Source organism: Aotus nancymaae, unplaced genomic scaffold (genome assembly GCF_030222135.1).
Source record: "Aotus nancymaae isolate 86718 unplaced genomic scaffold, 86718_ANA_hifiasm-v0.15.2.pri h1tg000059l, whole genome shotgun sequence".
NCBI classification, from domain to species: Eukaryota; Metazoa; Chordata; class Mammalia; order Primates; family Aotidae; genus Aotus; species Aotus nancymaae.
The window spans coordinates 44,109,054-44,127,354 of NW_026988473.1; the positions used below are offsets into that span (position 1 = coordinate 44,109,054).

The 18,301-nt window shown below is 39.1% G+C and overlaps 1 protein-coding gene across 20 annotated transcripts in view; it reads left to right on the plus strand.

Annotated features, from left to right (window-relative positions):
• Window positions 1-17,276, plus strand: part of SOX6 (SRY-box transcription factor 6) — a 665,386-nt gene extending 648,110 nt beyond the window's left edge. For all 20 annotated transcript variants that reach the window (XM_012456568.3, XM_012456580.3, XM_012456567.2 and 17 more), the window contains one exon: window positions 10,632-17,276. In XM_012456568.3, the coding sequence (XP_012311991.2) occupies window positions 10,632-10,935 (304 nt within the window). In that variant the 3' untranslated portion in view covers window positions 10,936-17,276. The remainder of the gene's footprint in view (window positions 1-10,631) is intronic.
• Window positions 17,277-18,301: the final 1,025 nt, after the last annotated feature.

The following is an 18,301-nucleotide window of genomic DNA, read 5'->3' on the forward strand; positions in this document are numbered from 1 at the left end:
AGTTTAAGTTTGAGACCTTTCATGATTCCTCCCCTTTTCCCCCGTCGTGTTCTCTGTGTATGTAGTGATACATAGTGGGGCTATTTCACCAGTTTGGAAGGCTACCAAAGGTACTGTTTTAATACCTTGACACAATACTTATTTGAAAATAGTTGCAGTGATACTATTGAATTTAGTTCCCTTTACTAAAGGATACATTAAAACAGCTCTGGATCAAAATACCACAACATGTACCAGTACATGTAAAATAAAACAATTTAATAGCATCTATTATTTATTGACTACCTGCTGTATACTAGGATTTTAGATCTATAAATCACGTAGTTCTCTAAATAAGGTAAAGAAGTTGAGGTTTAGAGAGTTTCTATGGCTACAGAAAGGTGATAAAGAGCAAAGGTTCAAATTCACATCTTGGACCCCATCATGCCAAGTGACTGAGGAACTGTCCTTACCACTTTGTCTCAAAATATGCCTCATAGCCCTATGGTGGCAGTCATGAGTGTGGCTGTGCCATCTGAGCAAGAGCTCTTAGCACTAGGAAAAAATGAAGTCTCTGCTTGTGGCATATGATGCATAAAAAGAGCTTTGAAATTTAGAGACTAAGTATCCTGCTCTTGATAGTGTAGGAGAGTCCTTTATGGAAGGATCATTTTAGACTGCAGAACAGGGCTACTGAAGTGCAGACAATGATTAGAATGTCTTATTCTTTAATCTCAATGCTGAGCATTTTCCTCTGCTCAGCTTTGATAAAACTTGCTACATAGAACCAGGTGTTATTTCTGCTTAAGGATCTGTATTCTCTTTTAAGTAGCTGTAGTTGATAGATTATTAACTTCCTGAAGTTTATCTTTGGATATTGATCTTTATTAGATATGAGGTTATTGTAAGAGTAGAGAGAAAAACAAACAAAAAATTCAAATATTGCTATTGACATCTTGATGGAATGGGTTGAGATCAATTTTTATAGCTGATTTTGAAAAGACATGCATAACTTTCAAGCCAATAAAAGTGCATATACTGCTAAACATTTTCATGCATTTTACTGACTACACAACTGTGGCTGATGAGTTCGTTTTTTTTTTTATTACTTAGCTATTATGAAATGAATTTATCAATAATATGGAATGGAGCAAAGTTAGCTCTTGCCTTGGTTTTAACCTCTTCAGTTTGCAGAATAAGTATCAGAATATTGTAATAATCCTGATAAGGGTACTATTAATGTAGAGGCAATATTCATTAGGGTACATATAGCTACAATGATGTCTTCCCAAAGAACTATGACCAAATATACTTCCATTTATTTGAGACTTATTTGGTAATTTACCTGTGAACGCATAGAGAATTATGCAGGTATATTCAGCCCTCCGCATCTGTGGGTTCTGCATCTGTGTATTCAACCAATTGTGTATCAAAAATATATATTTTTTTAATTCCAGAAAATGTTAATTATTGCTAAGTTACACTATGTAGTTAGGTCTACAGTGGTTGCATCTCTATGGAACATGTACAGACTTTTATTTTCTCGTCTTCATTTCCTTAACAATTGAGTATAACAAGTGTTTACATAGCATTTACATTGTATTAGCTATTATAAATAATGAGATTGTTTAAAGTATATTGGGGGTGTGTGCAGGTTATATGCAAATACTATACCACTTTATAAAAGGGACTTGAACATCCTCGCATTTTGTTATCTGTGGAGGATCCTAGAACCAATTCCCCATGACACTGATATAAAACTACTGTAAAATAGTAAATTTAGGGCTACTTTTTAAGCAATGATAAAGATACATTATTGAATACTTACTGTGTGCTATATACTCTGCTGAGTAGATTATACAGATTATTGCAAATACAACAAATTTACAAGGTAGGCAATATCATTCCCACTATACAATTGAAAAACACAATATTCAGAGATGTTAATTTGTCCGAGGCCTCACAGCTAGTTAGTGGCAGAGCTGAGATGTAAACCAGGCTTCTGTGAATGTGAAATATATGTCATTTCTACCAAAGGATATTGGTAAGGACATGACATTACGCACACAGAGGCTGTACAGTGTAGTAGTTAAGAGCATCAATTCTGGAATCAGACTATTCTGGCTCAAATACTAGATCTGCACCTCCTTGGCTGTAGGAACTAATACATGGCAATCTTTATTCCTCTGAACTCACCCTTGCCTTTGGGAAGCATTTAATCTGTCTCTACCCCAGTTTCCTCATATGTAGAATGAGAATGACAATACTGATGACATGACAAATTCGGGACTCTTCTTGAAGACTGAGTAACTTAATATTTATAAAATGTTTAGAACATTGCCTAGCGTATGAAAAGCTCTAAATTCAAGTATATATTATAATTCTAGAAAAATAATACTGTGTGCCAAGTATATGTTCTATATTATATTAAAATAATTATTTTCAGTGCCTCGTGCTATAAGTGATTTGAACATTTGCCATTTTAATCTTAGTTTTAAAAAGGGTGAATCAATCCTATTTAAGACACTTACAAAATGCAATTAAATTAGCATAGATTAGCCACGCTCTTTTAAGTATTGTCCTCCTATAAAGACCCTGGATTAGAAGATTCAATAGTTAAAGTGAACAGATTACTATTATTTCTGTTCCTTCCTGCAATATCAGCTACAGAGATATGTGATGTATAGGCTTACCTCCTAATGAAACAAACTTCCTTACTTTTATTTATACACTTTGAAGGGTCTAAATGGTCAGCAAACAATGGGGCTTTGCCAGCATAAATATGTAGTTACTTTGTAATTGGCAAAGCTAGATTACACTCCAGAAATACTCCTGTAATTTGGAAGTCATGTAGCAATGGTGGGTTCTATTTTTACTTAGACTGGGAGGAAGGGTTCTTAACTATCTCTGTTCACATCAACTGCATGTGTATACTTTTACAAACATCTACAAATTTTGTTTTGATGTGCACATTCATTATTTGTAAAGCCCAATACCTGCCAGCTATTCCTGTTTGTGAAATCTGCAGTGTTTGAATTTCGACTTTGAAATTGATCTATAAAGGAAGGAAAAATGCTTTTTAGGAAAGTAATTTCTGATAGACAAAGCTTGAACCTTCTGGCTGGGTTTCTTATTTTGTTCATTGATTTGTTAGTCAATTGGTAAGGGCCTATTTGAAACCAACTATGTGTCCAGCACTTTACTAAATTAATACAGTACATGAGACATTATTTCTGTACACATGAGCTTCAGAGAAATCAGTAGTTGGAGAAGCCAGATACATATGTGAATAAATTAGCATATAATAGTGTGTTATACACACACATACACACAGAAGACATGGTACAGCATTGCATATAACATTTAATGAACTGCTAATCTTAATTTTATAGACAAGAGCAAATAAACCTCAGAGGAAGAGAGATTATTATACATTATGGCCAAGCCTGGGACATTCTTAAAGAAAGGACTTGAAGTTTGGGTTGGTCAGACTTATGGGAAATCGATTCCTGCTTTTGCATGGAGGAGAGCATGAATACGTGGGGGAAAATGTGGATATATTCAATTGTAAAAAAAAAAAAAAAAAAAAAAGGGAGGCAGCTTAAGGCTTTTTCCTGGCAGTAAAGAAAATGTGAGATGGGTAGGGTGGAGCAAGATTTTGGAATCCACTGAAAGCCAGGTTTCTTCAACTGTAATTAGCTATGTACAGTTACTTTTTTTTTTTTAAGTCTCTTTTTATGCTGATAATGATAATAAGAGAGCAAGATCAGCATGATGGTTAGCTTCTGATTTTGCATCCACAGAATTAGTTGCAACTTAGGAGGGGCCTCAAATGTTACATACTTCTAAACCATTGTAGGAGTCTTCTCTAAGTTCTGCTTGAACTCTTCCAGGGCTAGAGAGCTCACTACTTCCCAATGGTGCTAGTTCCTTTGTGGAACATCTCCTAATGCTTGAAAGTTCTTTTCTGTTAACTAAGCTGTAATCTGCCTTCCTGCTAACTTTGCAGGTTGGTTCTAATACTCTTCTTTCATGTCTCTAGAGGACAAATCTCCCCTTTATTTATGAGAATAACCATTCAGGTGTCTAAAGATGGTTATTTTCATATAGCTAGTCTCATTACACTTTTCTTCCCTAGAACAGATTACCTAGGATTTTCATTTATTTTTCTCTCATTTACCAGTTCATTCATTCATTCATCTTATGTATTTAACAAATATTTATTGAGTGCCTCCTATGTTACAAGCATTGCCTGGGTTCTGCAACTATGTCAGTGAAAATTTTTGTCTCATAATGCTTATATTCTAATGATAGAAGTCAAACAAACAAACAACAAATTAAATAAATAAAAATAGTGGGAAGTGCCTTAGAACAAAGTAAAATAGTGAAAGGGGTAGGAAGTTTCAGAGTTTGGGGTGCAATTTTAAATAGGGTTGTCATGGAAAACCTCATTGAGAAGGCAACATTTGAGCAAAGACCTGGATAGTTAGGGAGCAAGCTGTGCAGATATCTGGGAAATGTAGGCAGAGAGAACAGTAACTGCAAAGGTTTTGAGACAAGATTGTGGCTTGTTCCAAGAAGAAATAAGGAGGCCAAAATGGCAAGAGCAAAGTGAGTAGGTAGGAAGAGTAATAGAAAAGACTTGTAAGCCATAGTCTTCATAACAAGGACCCAAGTTATGAAAAGACTTGTAAGCTATTGTGAAGTGAGATGGAAAGGCATTGACAAGTTTTAAGCAGAGGAATGCTTTGATATGACTTAGGTTTTCAAAGGAATACTCTGCTATGTTGAGAAGTTTCTGAAGGGAGAATGGCCTGTAGCAAGGAAACCAGGCTTTTACAATAAACCAGATTGGAGTTGATGGTAATTTGTGACAGGTTTGTAGGGGTGGGGGTGGAAAGAAATAGATGGGTTCTAGATGTATTCCTGAAGAAGAACCAATAGGATTTGCTGATCAATTGGATACAGGATTTGAAAGATACACAGTTACTATGGATTGATCTGGACAACTGGAAGGATGAAGTAATCGTTAACCAATACCAGGTTGCCCATGAGAGGAGCAGGTATGTGGGAGAATGATCAGGATTTTTTTGCACTATGAGGTTGAGACAGTGTTTAGACATCCAAATGAAATAAGCAGTTATATATATGAGTCTAGAATTTAGGAGTGAGGGGCTCACTGGAGATATAAATTGGGAAGTTGTCAGCACATAGATAATATTTAAAGCCATGGAATTAGACAAAATCACCAAGGGAATAAATTTAGATAGAGAAGAGAAGAAGTGCAAGGATTGAATCCATGAGCACTTCAGTGCTTCGATGGCAAGGAGATGGGAAGGAAGCAGCACAGGAACTTAGAAGGAGCAGCTAATGAGATAGGAGGAAGACCAGGAGAGTGTGGCATCTGAGACAAGTGAATAAAATGTTTCAGCAAGAAGAAAATGATCAGCTATATCAAATCTGCCTGTGTTGTATATCTGGTAACATGAGGACCAAGAACTGACTTTTGGATTTAACAATGTGAAGATTATTGATGGTGTGACCTTCATAAGCTCTGTTTCAGTGGCGTATTGGGAGTGATTGAAGTGGATTTAAGAAAGAATTGAGTAGAAGAAATGGAGAAAGACAACTTTTCAAAGAGTTTTGCTTTAAGGGACATCAAAGAAATGGAGCAAGAGCTGGAGGGGGACATGAGCCAAAAGAGAGGTTTTGATTTTGTTTTTTATGGTACGAGTGATTATAGCATGTTTGGTGGGAATGCTATACAAAATTAATGATTCAGATGGGAGAGACAATTGCTGGAGAGATATCTTTAGTAAGAAAGAACAGATAGTTTCAGTGCACAAGCAGAAGAGTTAGTCTTATACTGGATTATGTACTGATTCAAAATATAGGAAGGCAGGCAGAGAATGGAGCACAGATACAGGGAGGCTGGTCAATGTGATGGTGGGAGTTTGTGAAACGTTTCTTCTGATTGCTTCTAATTTCTCCATGAAATGGAAAGCCAGGCCATTAACATGGCGTGAGAAAAGGGGATAAGAAGTTGGATATTTGAGGAAAGTTAAGAAGGTAGGAAGTAATTGTCTAGGAGACTAAAACAAGGAATGGGCTAGGAAAATGCTTAACATGATTGCTGAACAGCACCAGAGGCCTATTTGAAGTACAGAATTGTAAATTTAGAGACTAGTAAGTATGGCAGCGTATTTTCTTCAGCTAAGTTACACTGTGTGGCTAAACAGAGTAGGCAGAGAGTTAGACTGAACTAAAGTTAGCATTTTGCTATGTATGTGAGAGTAGTGAAGGTGGGTTGAAGGATCAGGAAACTGTAGCTCCTCAGATGGGGTAGGGGTGAAATCATAAACTGGGTACTAGAGGGAGAAAACCAGAAAAGTAGGATGTGGTGGTCAGAGAGTAGGATATTTAAAATTGAGATTAGGGAGGAGTGACAAGGTCTGCTGTATGACAAGAGAGGGAGTAACTAAGATAGGGAAGAGGCCAGATTATCACAGTGGAGGGGAGGTCACACTGAGATAGCCAGGTGTTGGAATGAACATCTACAGAGACAACAAAGTCATCAAGAATCATGGCAGAGGTAATGTTGATAAGATGGCAACAGTGAGCCAGGAGCTAATATCTTTAAGGCATGAGGGGGAGTGATCAGGCAGGGGGTAAATAAAGGTATGAGTAGGTGACATAATCTGGTGACATGAGATTCAAAGATGAGATTTTTAGGATTGAGGGATTAAAGAGTAGGTCAAAAGAGGCAATGAGGAGCTAAGAAGGGAGCTACCCCACCTCCAGGCCCATTCGTGTGAGGGGCATGGAAAGCAAATAGCCAACTCTTATGAGGACCTTAGGGAGACTCGTGGCCTAGAGAGAGAGCCAAGTTTCAGTTAGAGCAAGAAGGTGAGTCAGTAAGGATGACAGCTGGGTTCCAGAGAGTATAATGGAAATATTTCAGGCATTAGAGAAAGGAGGGACTTATGATTAGAAAAAGGTTTATGCAGAACCAAATGTTATTCTTTGGGGACTTTTTCCTTTTTAAACATTTCTTAGAAGATGTCAACATTTTCCCATCTCAGATGCCCTTCTTTACAGTTATACAGTAAAGAGGAAGTCCTCTCTTGGCCAGGCTTGTGAACCAGAGTGTTGTTTTACCATGTGTCATTAACTGCCAATTCCAAATGGCTCCTGTGGGCTGGCACTCACAGAGAGTCCAGACCATTACCTTGTCATTTCCTTGGTGCACTCCCCGACAAGACTTAGGACATGCTTATGCTCTGTGAGGTTTGCACCAGCTTCCCAAAGGAGGAAAGGCGAGGGAATTAACATTGGATTGTCAACTCTATAATGTAATGCTTTGCATATATTTTTACTTAATCTCCTTCATAGTCCTGTCAAGTGTGATTGTTCTAATTTAAAGACAATGAGAGGCAATGTTGGTGATAAGAATTAGCCTGCCCAAGATCACACAGCCAGTAACTGGGGCAGGTGGGATTTGAACCCAAGCCAGTCTGACTCCAGAACCTGAGCTCTTTGCACCAGACCACATAACCTTCTTCCCAGAAGGGTTGGTGAGGCAGAAATCATCTCTCACAGAGATAAGTTCTCACTCTAGCATTTATGTACAACCTTGAACAGTTGTATGTGAATGTGAGACCCTTAGCAGAGCTGGACTCCCTTCATTTCCTCAAGGTGGGGAGTAACCCCTGGGTTTTAACCCTCACTGGTCTTTAGCACTGTCTGAGGGCTTAAAACAGCAATATCTATCTCTCCACCAACCAGGACTAGGCTTTTGAATATCATGCGTCTCACTCTCACTCTAGAAAGTAAATTGTACAGATGTTTTATTTGCTTATTTATTTTTAGCATTCCATTACCAGCTTAAAGTCCAAATACTCTGAACTATGTGGAGCCCAGTGTAGAAGATTTTGATTCTGATTTAAATTGCTAAGTATTTTTCTGATAGTGTGAGCTTGCCTTTCTCACCCTGATCTTGATATGTAGTAGAGAATTTGTGACACGGGGAAAGTTCAGCTCCTGATTATGGTACTTGCGTGTCCTTGAACAAACAGCTTGAATTTTCTGAACCTTAATTGGTCACTTCATGTGTAAAAGAGGGAAAATGATACCTACCTCTCAGACTTCTTATGAGGATTCAAGAAGATAATGTAAAAACATCTAAATATAGTTCCCAGCACATAATAGGAGCTCAATTTAAATTTATTCAATAGACCTATACATGTAGATATTCTGATTAAAATACTGCAAAAATTTACCATTTATTCTTTGTGAAAAGAAAATGTATCATTTGATAGTTTGTTTTTATGCGGAGTTTGTATTATAGATCAGCTTATCAATATGAGAAATCTGTAAAATGGGTTAACATTGCAGTAAAAGCTTTCACTCTACACTCATAGTGTATTAAGGCAAAAATATTTTATTGCAGTTATCCAAATTCAGTAAAAAAGTTAATGAGGTGGTCAGGTGCAGTGGCTCATGCCTGTAATCCCAGCACTTTGGGTCGCCCCAGTAGGTGGATCACCTGAGGTCAGGAGTTCAAGACCAGCCTGACCAATATGGTGAAACCCCGTCTCTACTAAAAATACAAAAAATTAGCCAGGAGTGGTGGCATGTGCCTGTAGTCCCAGCTATTTGGGAGGCTGAGACAGGAGAATTGCTTGAACCTGGGAGGTGGAGGGTACAATGAGAAGAGATCACACCACTGCATTCCAGCCTGGATGACACAGCAAGACTCTGTCTCAAAAAAACAAAACAAAACAAAAAAAAAACAAAATTAATGAGGCATTCAATACCTTGGGAATATTAGCATAAAATTTAATTTGTGTTAATTTGCCCAAAACTTAGGAAGCCAGAAGTATACTGTTTTAAAATTTGATTCAGTAAGAGGGAAACTAATATTTTATATGATGTTTCTATACATAGATTTGGATTCTGCTATTATCTGCTTCTTTCAGGCAACCAAGAAACTCACCATGAGAATCATAAAAGCTGCATCAATGTCAGGTGCTTAGCGTCAACTAGGTGCTGACAGGCTCTATAGGAGTCAGGCATTTTTATGATATACAGTGAGCTTAGTGTATCTGTAGATTGAATATCTATAAAGGAAAGAGTGATGGGATTCAAGTCAGCTGATAGCTTAGATTCACAGTCTGGCTCTGCTGGTTATTGAATGCAGGGCTTGAAGCAACATCTGATTTTCTTCATCTGAAAATGGAAAAAATAACTTATGGGGTCATAATGTTAGTTGGGTAAGGTGATATATCTGATAATATTTTATACATTATGTTAGGGATGTGATATGCCTTGTGGTGATTGAAAGAGATTGCTAAAGACAGCTTGGACAGGTATCTCACACAGTATTTCTAAACCACCTTCATCCCTTCTCCCTCTGCCAGGCTGGAGGGCATGCAGGTCTTTGTGAGAAAATTATGTTCCTTCTGGACATGTCAAAGAATGGCAGTTAACTAAGCTACTTCTTCATGGATTCCGGGTATTTTCCTGTTTGAGTGAGAGGGATAGAAAGTTTCAGTGATAATGTGTAGGGTCAGTAAGAATTGTCCAAGTGATAATTGACCTGAAGCCTTGAGTACAAAAAGTGGAAGGACCTTCAAGAACTTCCCTGACCTGGCTTTGATAAACATGTGGAAACTGAGGCTCTGAAAGGATAGTTACAATGACATTTTAAAACAAATGTCAATTGTAATTTAAAATACTATTTTAGTCATAGCCTCTGGGTTAGGTAGATCTTTTGTTCCTGTGTACCAGTTATAATGCCTCAAATGAAGTTGAGAGACAGTAGTCATGTCTCCCTGCAGAGGAAGAGAGTGACCTTCACAAAGGGTCTATTAAGTTTATTTAAACTACAGTAACATTATAGAGGAATGAACTGGTGTCCAGACCTTGGCACCATCTGGGATCTAGGGTGAGGCCCTGTGTCTGGTGTCTACTCAGCAACTCTACTCTGTTGAGTTGCTCTTTACTCCTGGCTCTCTTAATCCCAGCCCCAGTTCCAGCCCAGGGCCTCAGCAGTAATGACATCCAAGATGATCCTTCCACAGGGATTCTTCCTAACAAGTTCAGCCATGAAAATATGTAGACATTTATATGAATAACAAATACATGCTTTGCTAAATCTCACTCTTTGGGACATACTAGGTCCCATGTCATCATGATTTATACAGTTCTTAAACCAAGGTGAAGGCACAAACTTGCTTAATAGTGTTGTTATAATACGTTTCATGCCACTAGTTTGATTTTCAAAATGTGCTGAGAGATCTTCAAAAATTATCTTCCATGTAACTTTGCGGAATTCACTTCATCATTTGGTCTTAATGCTAGGTGTTATCCAAGCTTTGCCGTATTTACCAAGTTAAAAGAACCCTGCCTTTATGATGCAAAATCGTCAGTGAATTGCTCCATTATCTTGTTTAACTCCCGACCAGAGCCATCAAGGAGATTTGCAGGACTCCTCCAGGGAACACCTTTGTCACATTGTATTTGCTTAGAATGTTATTTAACATTTATTTAGGGCTCCCTTTGGAAAGTGTCAGGGGTGTATTCCAATGCTGTACAGAGCACATATATAGATATTTCTCCCTTGTCTTATTTTGTTTTTTGAATCTATATAGGCAACAGCCTCAGATTCCAATCACCACAGGAACAGGTGTGGTGTATCCTGGTGCTATCACGATGGCAACTACCACACCATCACCTCAGATGACATCTGACTGCTCTAGCACCTCGGCCAGCCCGGAGCCCAGCCTCCCAGTCATCCAGAGCACTTATGGTATGAAGACAGATGCCGGAAGCCTAGCTGGAAATGAAATGATTAATGGAGAGGATGAAATGGAAATGTATGATGACTATGAAGATGACCCCAAATCAGACTATAGCAGTGAAAATGAAGCCCCGGAGGCTGTCAGTGCCAACTGAGGAGTTTTTGTTTGCTGAATTAAAGTACTCTGACATTTCACCTCCCACCCCAACAAAAAGTTCTTAAAGAGCCCGCATGCATTTGTGGCTCCACAATTACATCAGCAGAATGGTCTTAATTGTTTCGTAAAGTGTGAGACAGATTAAGTTTTCCCTGATTTTTCATGAACTTGAGTTTTTTGTCGTTATTGTTATTGTTGTTGTTGTTGTTTTTTTAATTTAGGTGAAGACATATTAAATATGAGACACCAGGACTTGAAAACTTATCTCAACCCGTAGATGTCTTACAAGTCTTATATTTTTGTCTTACTTTTTTTTTTCTTTTGGATGTTGATAAAGGTTTAAGTTACTGTTTTAGATGGGGTTAAACATTCTCACTCAGGTATGCTGTGCCGGCCTACAGGTTGTGAATGTGTTTTTATTCTGAATTATCTTAGAAAACAACTGAGGATTTCATATTGTGAAACAGAACAAGTCCACGGCGTGTGCAGCTGCATGTAGAGCATATTCAAAAGGCCTCAGAATTCCAGTTTTCCATGTGTAGAGTTAAACTTTGAATGTGCCAAACTTTTTCTTAACTTTTGAATCTTAATATTTTGAAAGTCTTAAAAGAGACACTGCAAAGTCTTAGACAATCTTTGGCATCTTAAAATAAAAGAGAAAACCAACTTTTTTTTTCCAGAAAATGGTAAAGTGCTCAGGAATCTGGAGACAAGATATTGTAAGGAATGAACAAGGTTGCCACAGTGCATGGACCCAATTGTGTTTGCCTCTTGACGTGCCATCAGTGCATGATGTGGTATGACGTACACACACCAGAGCAATCGCCACACCAGATATCGACAGGGTGGTCTTCTCTGCCTGAGACCACCTCTCACTACATCCATTATCCCTTTGCCTTTAGCCCTGACATTCAGTCTTAACACATCTTCTCTTAAATAATTTATTCATTCCAGAATGTCAAGGGTCCACTTACTATTTATTTTTTAAAAAAATTGTTGGCGGCATTAATTTAATAATTCTTGTTTTTCACCCTTCTTCCCCAAAGAATTTTTTAGTCCTTTTCACCTCCTTCCCCTGTGTATATAGTGATTTTATGCCCCCACAACACCTGGAAACATTTCTAAAACCAAGATACTATTAAAAACCTATTATTGTTTTTAATCATGAGTATATATCTGGCTGCAGGGCTGTGTATTTGAATAGAGGTGTATAGTCTTACACTTAAACAGGTATGCCCCTGAGGTTCACTGTGACCTCAAGGCTTTTGCCAGAATTTTCCCCTAATTCAGTTCACGAGTGGTAGGGTCTGCATCTGCGGCATTTCCCCCAGAATTCCATTCGCAGCAAGGGTCAACAGTGGTGAGTGCCAGGCAGGAGAGTCCTGCGGCCAAACCTGAAGCCCCAGGCTCATGGGCCATGCAGGAATCTCAGTGAAGCTGTCATGGGCTGGCACCTTTACACTGAGTTGCCTTGTCCCAGCTGGCACATCCAGGGAGTTCATTGCAAAATCTCCAGGATGCAAGAAGCCATGTGACAGCCTCAGAGCAAAGATAGTGGCAAATAGTCATGATACATCTAGAGAATGAAAGAAAACCATAGGGGAGGAGAAGAGGGGGAATACATTCCCTATATGGGATGTTCCTACTGTTAACTCTGGGGAACAGATAGCTCCGGGGGCAGCAGATAGGTTCCTCTGGCTGCTTCTTATCTGTGGCCCCATAGGGACATACCTATGTGTGAACAAGATGAACTGCATTTGTCACACAAGGATTTCTTTGGAGACATGCTGCTGGAGTGGGAAGCAATGAGGTTTTATTCCCCATCTCCTAACTACAGGGAGCTCTGCCATGCCATTTTGACCTTCCTGAAACCAGGAGGGGTTGCCTATGGGGGGGCTTCACCCAGAGAGGTTTAGTGGGAGAATGTCAGTGAATGGGACAGTTCATCTCATGGGACAACCCAGAATCTGATCACCAGGACATAGGAATGGCCCCATCAGATTTCTTGAGCCATTTTGTCACTTGGAAGAAAATAGCATACCTTCGTATTTATTTAAGAGTGCTCAAGGCCTAATAGCAATAAACAGGTCTAGCCAAGAAATTACCAGCTATGCCCGTTAGCTGGGAGTGCTCTCTATAAGCTGATTAAGGTACTGATAGGAATGTTTTGTTCTTCATATTGGTTGGGGATTAGAAATTTGTTTTTGTACATTTATTTCAAATGAGGAGGAGGTCTTTTTTTCTAAAAAAAAAATGAGTATTTATTATCGTCTTACTGATTTCTTTGATTTATGTACCTCTCCTCCTCAGTTCACTCTCTTTTTTTTCTCTTTCTCTTTGGCTTTCGCTTGTGCTTTCTCTCACTTCTCTTATTTTGTTGCATTGGTAGAGTGTTGTATGGCTAGTATTGTATTGTATGTAATTAATTTTGCACAAAGGCAAACATTTAGCATAGTAGGTTAATTTTGTTTGTTTTTATGACCATGCCAAAATAATATTCTGGGCTGGTGGAGAACAAAGGACTGTTCTTTAGGACTGAAACTTGATTTTGCTTGTAGTAAGTTAAAAAAAAACAAAAAACACACACACTCACAGATGTTGTTTCGTAAGTGTTATAAGCACTGGATATAAATGGTATTTTTTATCACTTCTGACTAATGTGAAACTGTTGTACGAAAACTACATGAACAAAAGTCATCTGTTTCGACTCGTGTGGGCTTGCCTCACAGTTGCCGGATTTGAGTCATTTTTATGTCTTGTTATTTCATTTATTTATGCAAAATACATGTGTGTATGAACACTTTGTTTTAGCTCCAGCTCTGCCTCAGTACTGGGGTTCAGTTACTTTTAGCCATGTTCTTAAAAATGAAAGGCTATTCAGGAATGATCTGATTGTAAACATCTCTTTCATTGGATCAAACAGTAATGCTGTATTTGAATCTAAATTTTGTGTATAAGCAGTTTATTTATTAGCCAAGTTTGGCTCTAAATATCCATGGAAATTAAGAATGACAATCATAGGGATCACTTCGTTTTATTTTCAGTGGGGCTTAAACAAAGTTTTTATGACTTTACCATCTCATTTTAGATTTTTCTAATTGTGTAAATATAACATAGAAATAGAATTTATTTTTGGTTCATGAATTCTTAGTGAGATGTAAGTTATGTATTTCCTTTTTGTTCTCTATCCATAGATGTTGGTCCAAACTGAAAGTTGATGAGTCACTGTGCCTCACGGCAGTAGTGAGTTATCAGCTACAGTGAGAGAGCAGTGTTCGGCCTGCAGCTGGGACAGGCTTCACCAGGGTTCTCATGCAGTTCAGAACCCACTGTCCACAGATTCAGACATTTCCCAGTTTCTTACAGAAAGTTGATGATTGGACATACTAAATTTCCACTACAGCTAGGAGACAGTTTGCTTTGTGAGTCCACATAAATCTTCTAAGGTAGGTCTGTGACCATTTAATAGCAAGAATCATGAATGCCATTACAAAAGCAAAAATCCACCTCTGAGATTGGCCATTAATAAAAGTTCCACCATGTCAGTTTGGTGTCAATAATGTTAAGCAACCTTGTTTTTGCGGTGCTTCCTATTCCATAGTATCTTCAAATCAAAGATAAAAAGTTATCTCCATTTTGTTAAAGAACACACAGGGTCAGGGTTCTCCTTGTTACTTAGAATTGGAACACTGGCAAACAATCCTCTCCTTAAAAAAAAGGGCGGTATGGAATGGAAGGGAAAGGAGAAAAGAAGGAAGGCAGGAAAAAAGGAAGGAAGAGAGAGAGAAAGAAAAGGTCGCTTCGCAGGCGTGAGCCGCCAGGCTGACAACTTTTCTATTTCATTGGCAGATATGAAACAGTATCTTTTCCAGGAAGGTACGGAAGCTTTGTTGTTTTCACACGTATCCAACTCAGTCTTTTAGGAGCACATCAGTTTGCTTCATTAGGTATTTGATACTCTCCAGCCTTGTCCTCAGGCCTGATTTGATTTGCCAGGGTCCTGACACCAATGCCCAGGCCAACTTCTAAATTCAGATGTGGGCTCACAGTGCTATTGAGCTTGTCGAATTCTGGCCTCCCCTGAACATTTAGCCCCACGGGAGCCTGAGGGTGTTTGAAAAGGGTGTGATCACTCTAGGGCTGAAATTAAAGGCTGCTTTCTTTTCCTTCTGAAGCCAGGCTGCTTCTCTGGAGCACACCCTCCTGAGCCAGGAACACAGGCACTAGCTGAAAGCAGGGATTGTTTCGGGGAAGCCCATTTACCCTCAGTAGGAAGGCAGCCTGGTCACTTGAACAGCACAGCTGAGGCTGCTTCTCTCAATTTACTCATTTTGCAAAGAATTGACCTCTACCAACTCATTAGGGAGAGAAAAAAGAATCACTTAGTAATTTTAGATCATCGAGAAGTCCCGTACCAAGTGCCAACAACTGCAAAGAGACGCAGCTAGAGGAATGTATTGAAATTATTACTGGGTCTTCCTTTTAATGAGAAAATGACCAAAATCGTTGCTGTAGCCCTGCCTGATTTTGTACACATTTGTCTAAGGATTGAGTTGGCACTTAAGCTCACTTCTCAAAGTATAATAATATTGTATGACCTCATTTGTCCTTTCACAAAAGCACTTGCATCATTTCCTTAAGTCATCTGCTCCCTGACATGTTTTCTTCCCTAATAAACAACTTCTGTCTGTTATTCCTGCCAATGATATTCTGTTTCTGATGCCATATCCTATTGAGCGTGCCCCTGCACTAATATCACTGAAAATATTGATATGCAAACACATTTCCTTTTCATCCCCATTCCATCTTTTCTTTTGGGGACAGATTGCTTTCCAAAAGCTCATGAACAAGTATTTGGAATGCTGGTACCTTTGGGGCAGAGGTAAGGGTGGGTGGGGTGGGGGCAGAAAGATAATGCTTAATGCAGATACTCTTCTAATCAGTGTCCGTGGCAATATGAACGCTTGAAGACAACTCAGTGACATATCTTGCTCAGTAGTTTCTTATTCCTGAAGAACCACAAGCATAAAGTGAGGCCTCAGTGCTGGTGCTCTTGGAGTATGGGGAATGTGCAAATATTGAACTGTTTTGTATGCTGCACATTGCAGGTCTGCTCATGTGCATTCTCCCTTTGTCTTCCTTTGTCATATGTGTTGTTGCTTTTTTGAAAGTGCAGTCTTTATTGTACCCTCCTCCAGCTTGTAGCAAATTAGAATGCTTAGCATTTATGTTCATTCATTATTGTATTTGCCATGTAAAATTTTTATTACCTTAGACAAGCTTATAAGCTGTTACTACATAACTTATCTTACTGTAACTCTTTTATTTCCCCCGACGTTGTAATTTGTTTGTGATGTATATTGTGAGATTGTATTCTATGTTAATTTAATCAGCACAATTCACTGACATGCTGGACTGACATGCTGGCTGCTGTTTCAAAGTGTAAAGTTTGTGTAGGGCTGTTGGGACAACTGCAACTCTGTTGTCAAGGTACTGTGCTTTGGTTCCTATAGCAACACTGGGTGTGGCCCTTGAATTGCTAAGGGCATTTAATACACCCTGGAGCAAATTTTAACTGCAGATTTTCTTTGTAGAAATTCTATGTATAATGCAGGTACCTACTTGGCCCATGGCTGGTAACTATTTGGGCAATTAGAGAAAAAAAAAACAAAAAACCATAAAAACTAGTGTCTATTGCTGCTTTGAATATGTTTGAAAGTCTGAAAATGTAAATAGTTTATCAAAAAAAAAATCTTGTACAGTCCAGTGTAAAGTTTTTAAATGACCTTAAGGGTTGCCATCACATCTTTCTCACACTCTCCTCTTGATAATAATAATTAAAAGTTTGCAAAGGATTAAAGAAATGGGAAAAATAAAAAAAAAATCTCTTCAAATTTACAGGAATGAATTGTTCTTAGCTTTGTTGCTACACAAACTTCTTGGATTTTGTTGTGCAGTATTGACGTGAGATAAAACTCAACATTGAATCATCTTTCAGTGGTACTTTTCAAAGTCTTCCCCTCCTCTGCCTCATAATTAAGGGAAAAGACAAAATTGAAAGACACACTGTCTTTATCTATCTTGGTGTATGTTGGCACCTTAGCTACTTTTTTTTTTCCTTTTTGCACAAGGTGCTTTCCTGATATGTTCAACATGCCATCTTTGGGTGATAATGTATATGCCGTGATGGGGCTCAGGCCCCTTAGGGGAGTGTCTATAAGAACTGCCTATTTATGCTCATTTACCTCAAGACTGTCCTCTCTACCCTAATCTAGTTGTCATCACTCCATCTTTTGTACTGCTGTTGACACTTACAAATTAAAGATAAATTTTGTTTTATGACTTCTGTGTATGGCCTTATCTGTGCCCTGCAAACTGTACCCCACCATGGAGCCCCAGCCAGCCCTGATCGTGCCACCCGCTTGCTGCTGGAGCCTGCAGAGCTCTCCTGCCCTCTGCCATTGATTCTGCCTGGCCCAAAGGTAGGTCTCCGAAAGCCTTGGAACCCCTTAACCTGGAAAGACTTGCCTGCTCTTTTCATTGTGGAGCACACCCTGCTGAAGCAGGAAATGCTTGTGGATTTAGAAGGCAGGAACAGGATGCAAGGTTCATCTTTGTCAAGAGAAGATGAGAAAGCATGGCATTGCCTCTTTGCCTGACTTCTTCATGAGAGTGAAACAGCTTAGAAAGAGTTCAGAGCCTTTTGGAGTATGAATGACTCTCAAGGGCCAGCCTCTCATCTGACACCACCTACTGCAAGCCTAGCAGCCAAGAGTGGAAAATGCTGCACTTACGGAACATTTCCCTCCACTGTGGTTGGCAGTAGTTGGCTGATTACTCAGTAGCTTCTGCCTCGGAGAAGAAAGAGCCCATCTTTTTGTCGAGCAATGAGTTGCATCCAGAGTGAAACTCGGCTCCTGGTTATATCAGCTTCTAAAATGTTGCCAAAGCTGTTTCATTGTGCTCAGAGTCTGAGTGGCGACACAGGGTGGGTGGTGGGCTGAAGTGAGCAGGGCCCTTAAGGGAGACTTGCCAAACCAGCCAAGCCAGTCCTGTGACTTTAGAGATTAGTAACCAACACCTAGAGAGTAAAACAAAAGCGTTGGAGAGAGAGGAGAGGCCCAGCCACTTCTGATACTTTCTATTAAAAAAAAAATGCCTCAGGAAAAAAAAAAATCTTAGGAATGTGTGGAACTGATTTTATTCCAGTCACATTGCAAGTTAGATGCAGGCTCCTGTAAGTTCTGAACATCCAGCATTCCAGGACCTCCCTCTTGCCCTGCGGCTTTTTACAAGCCCAGGTAAATACAGGGCATTGGAAAGAACAGGGACTTTGGAGTCACACCAGCCTCCCTCTGTCACCT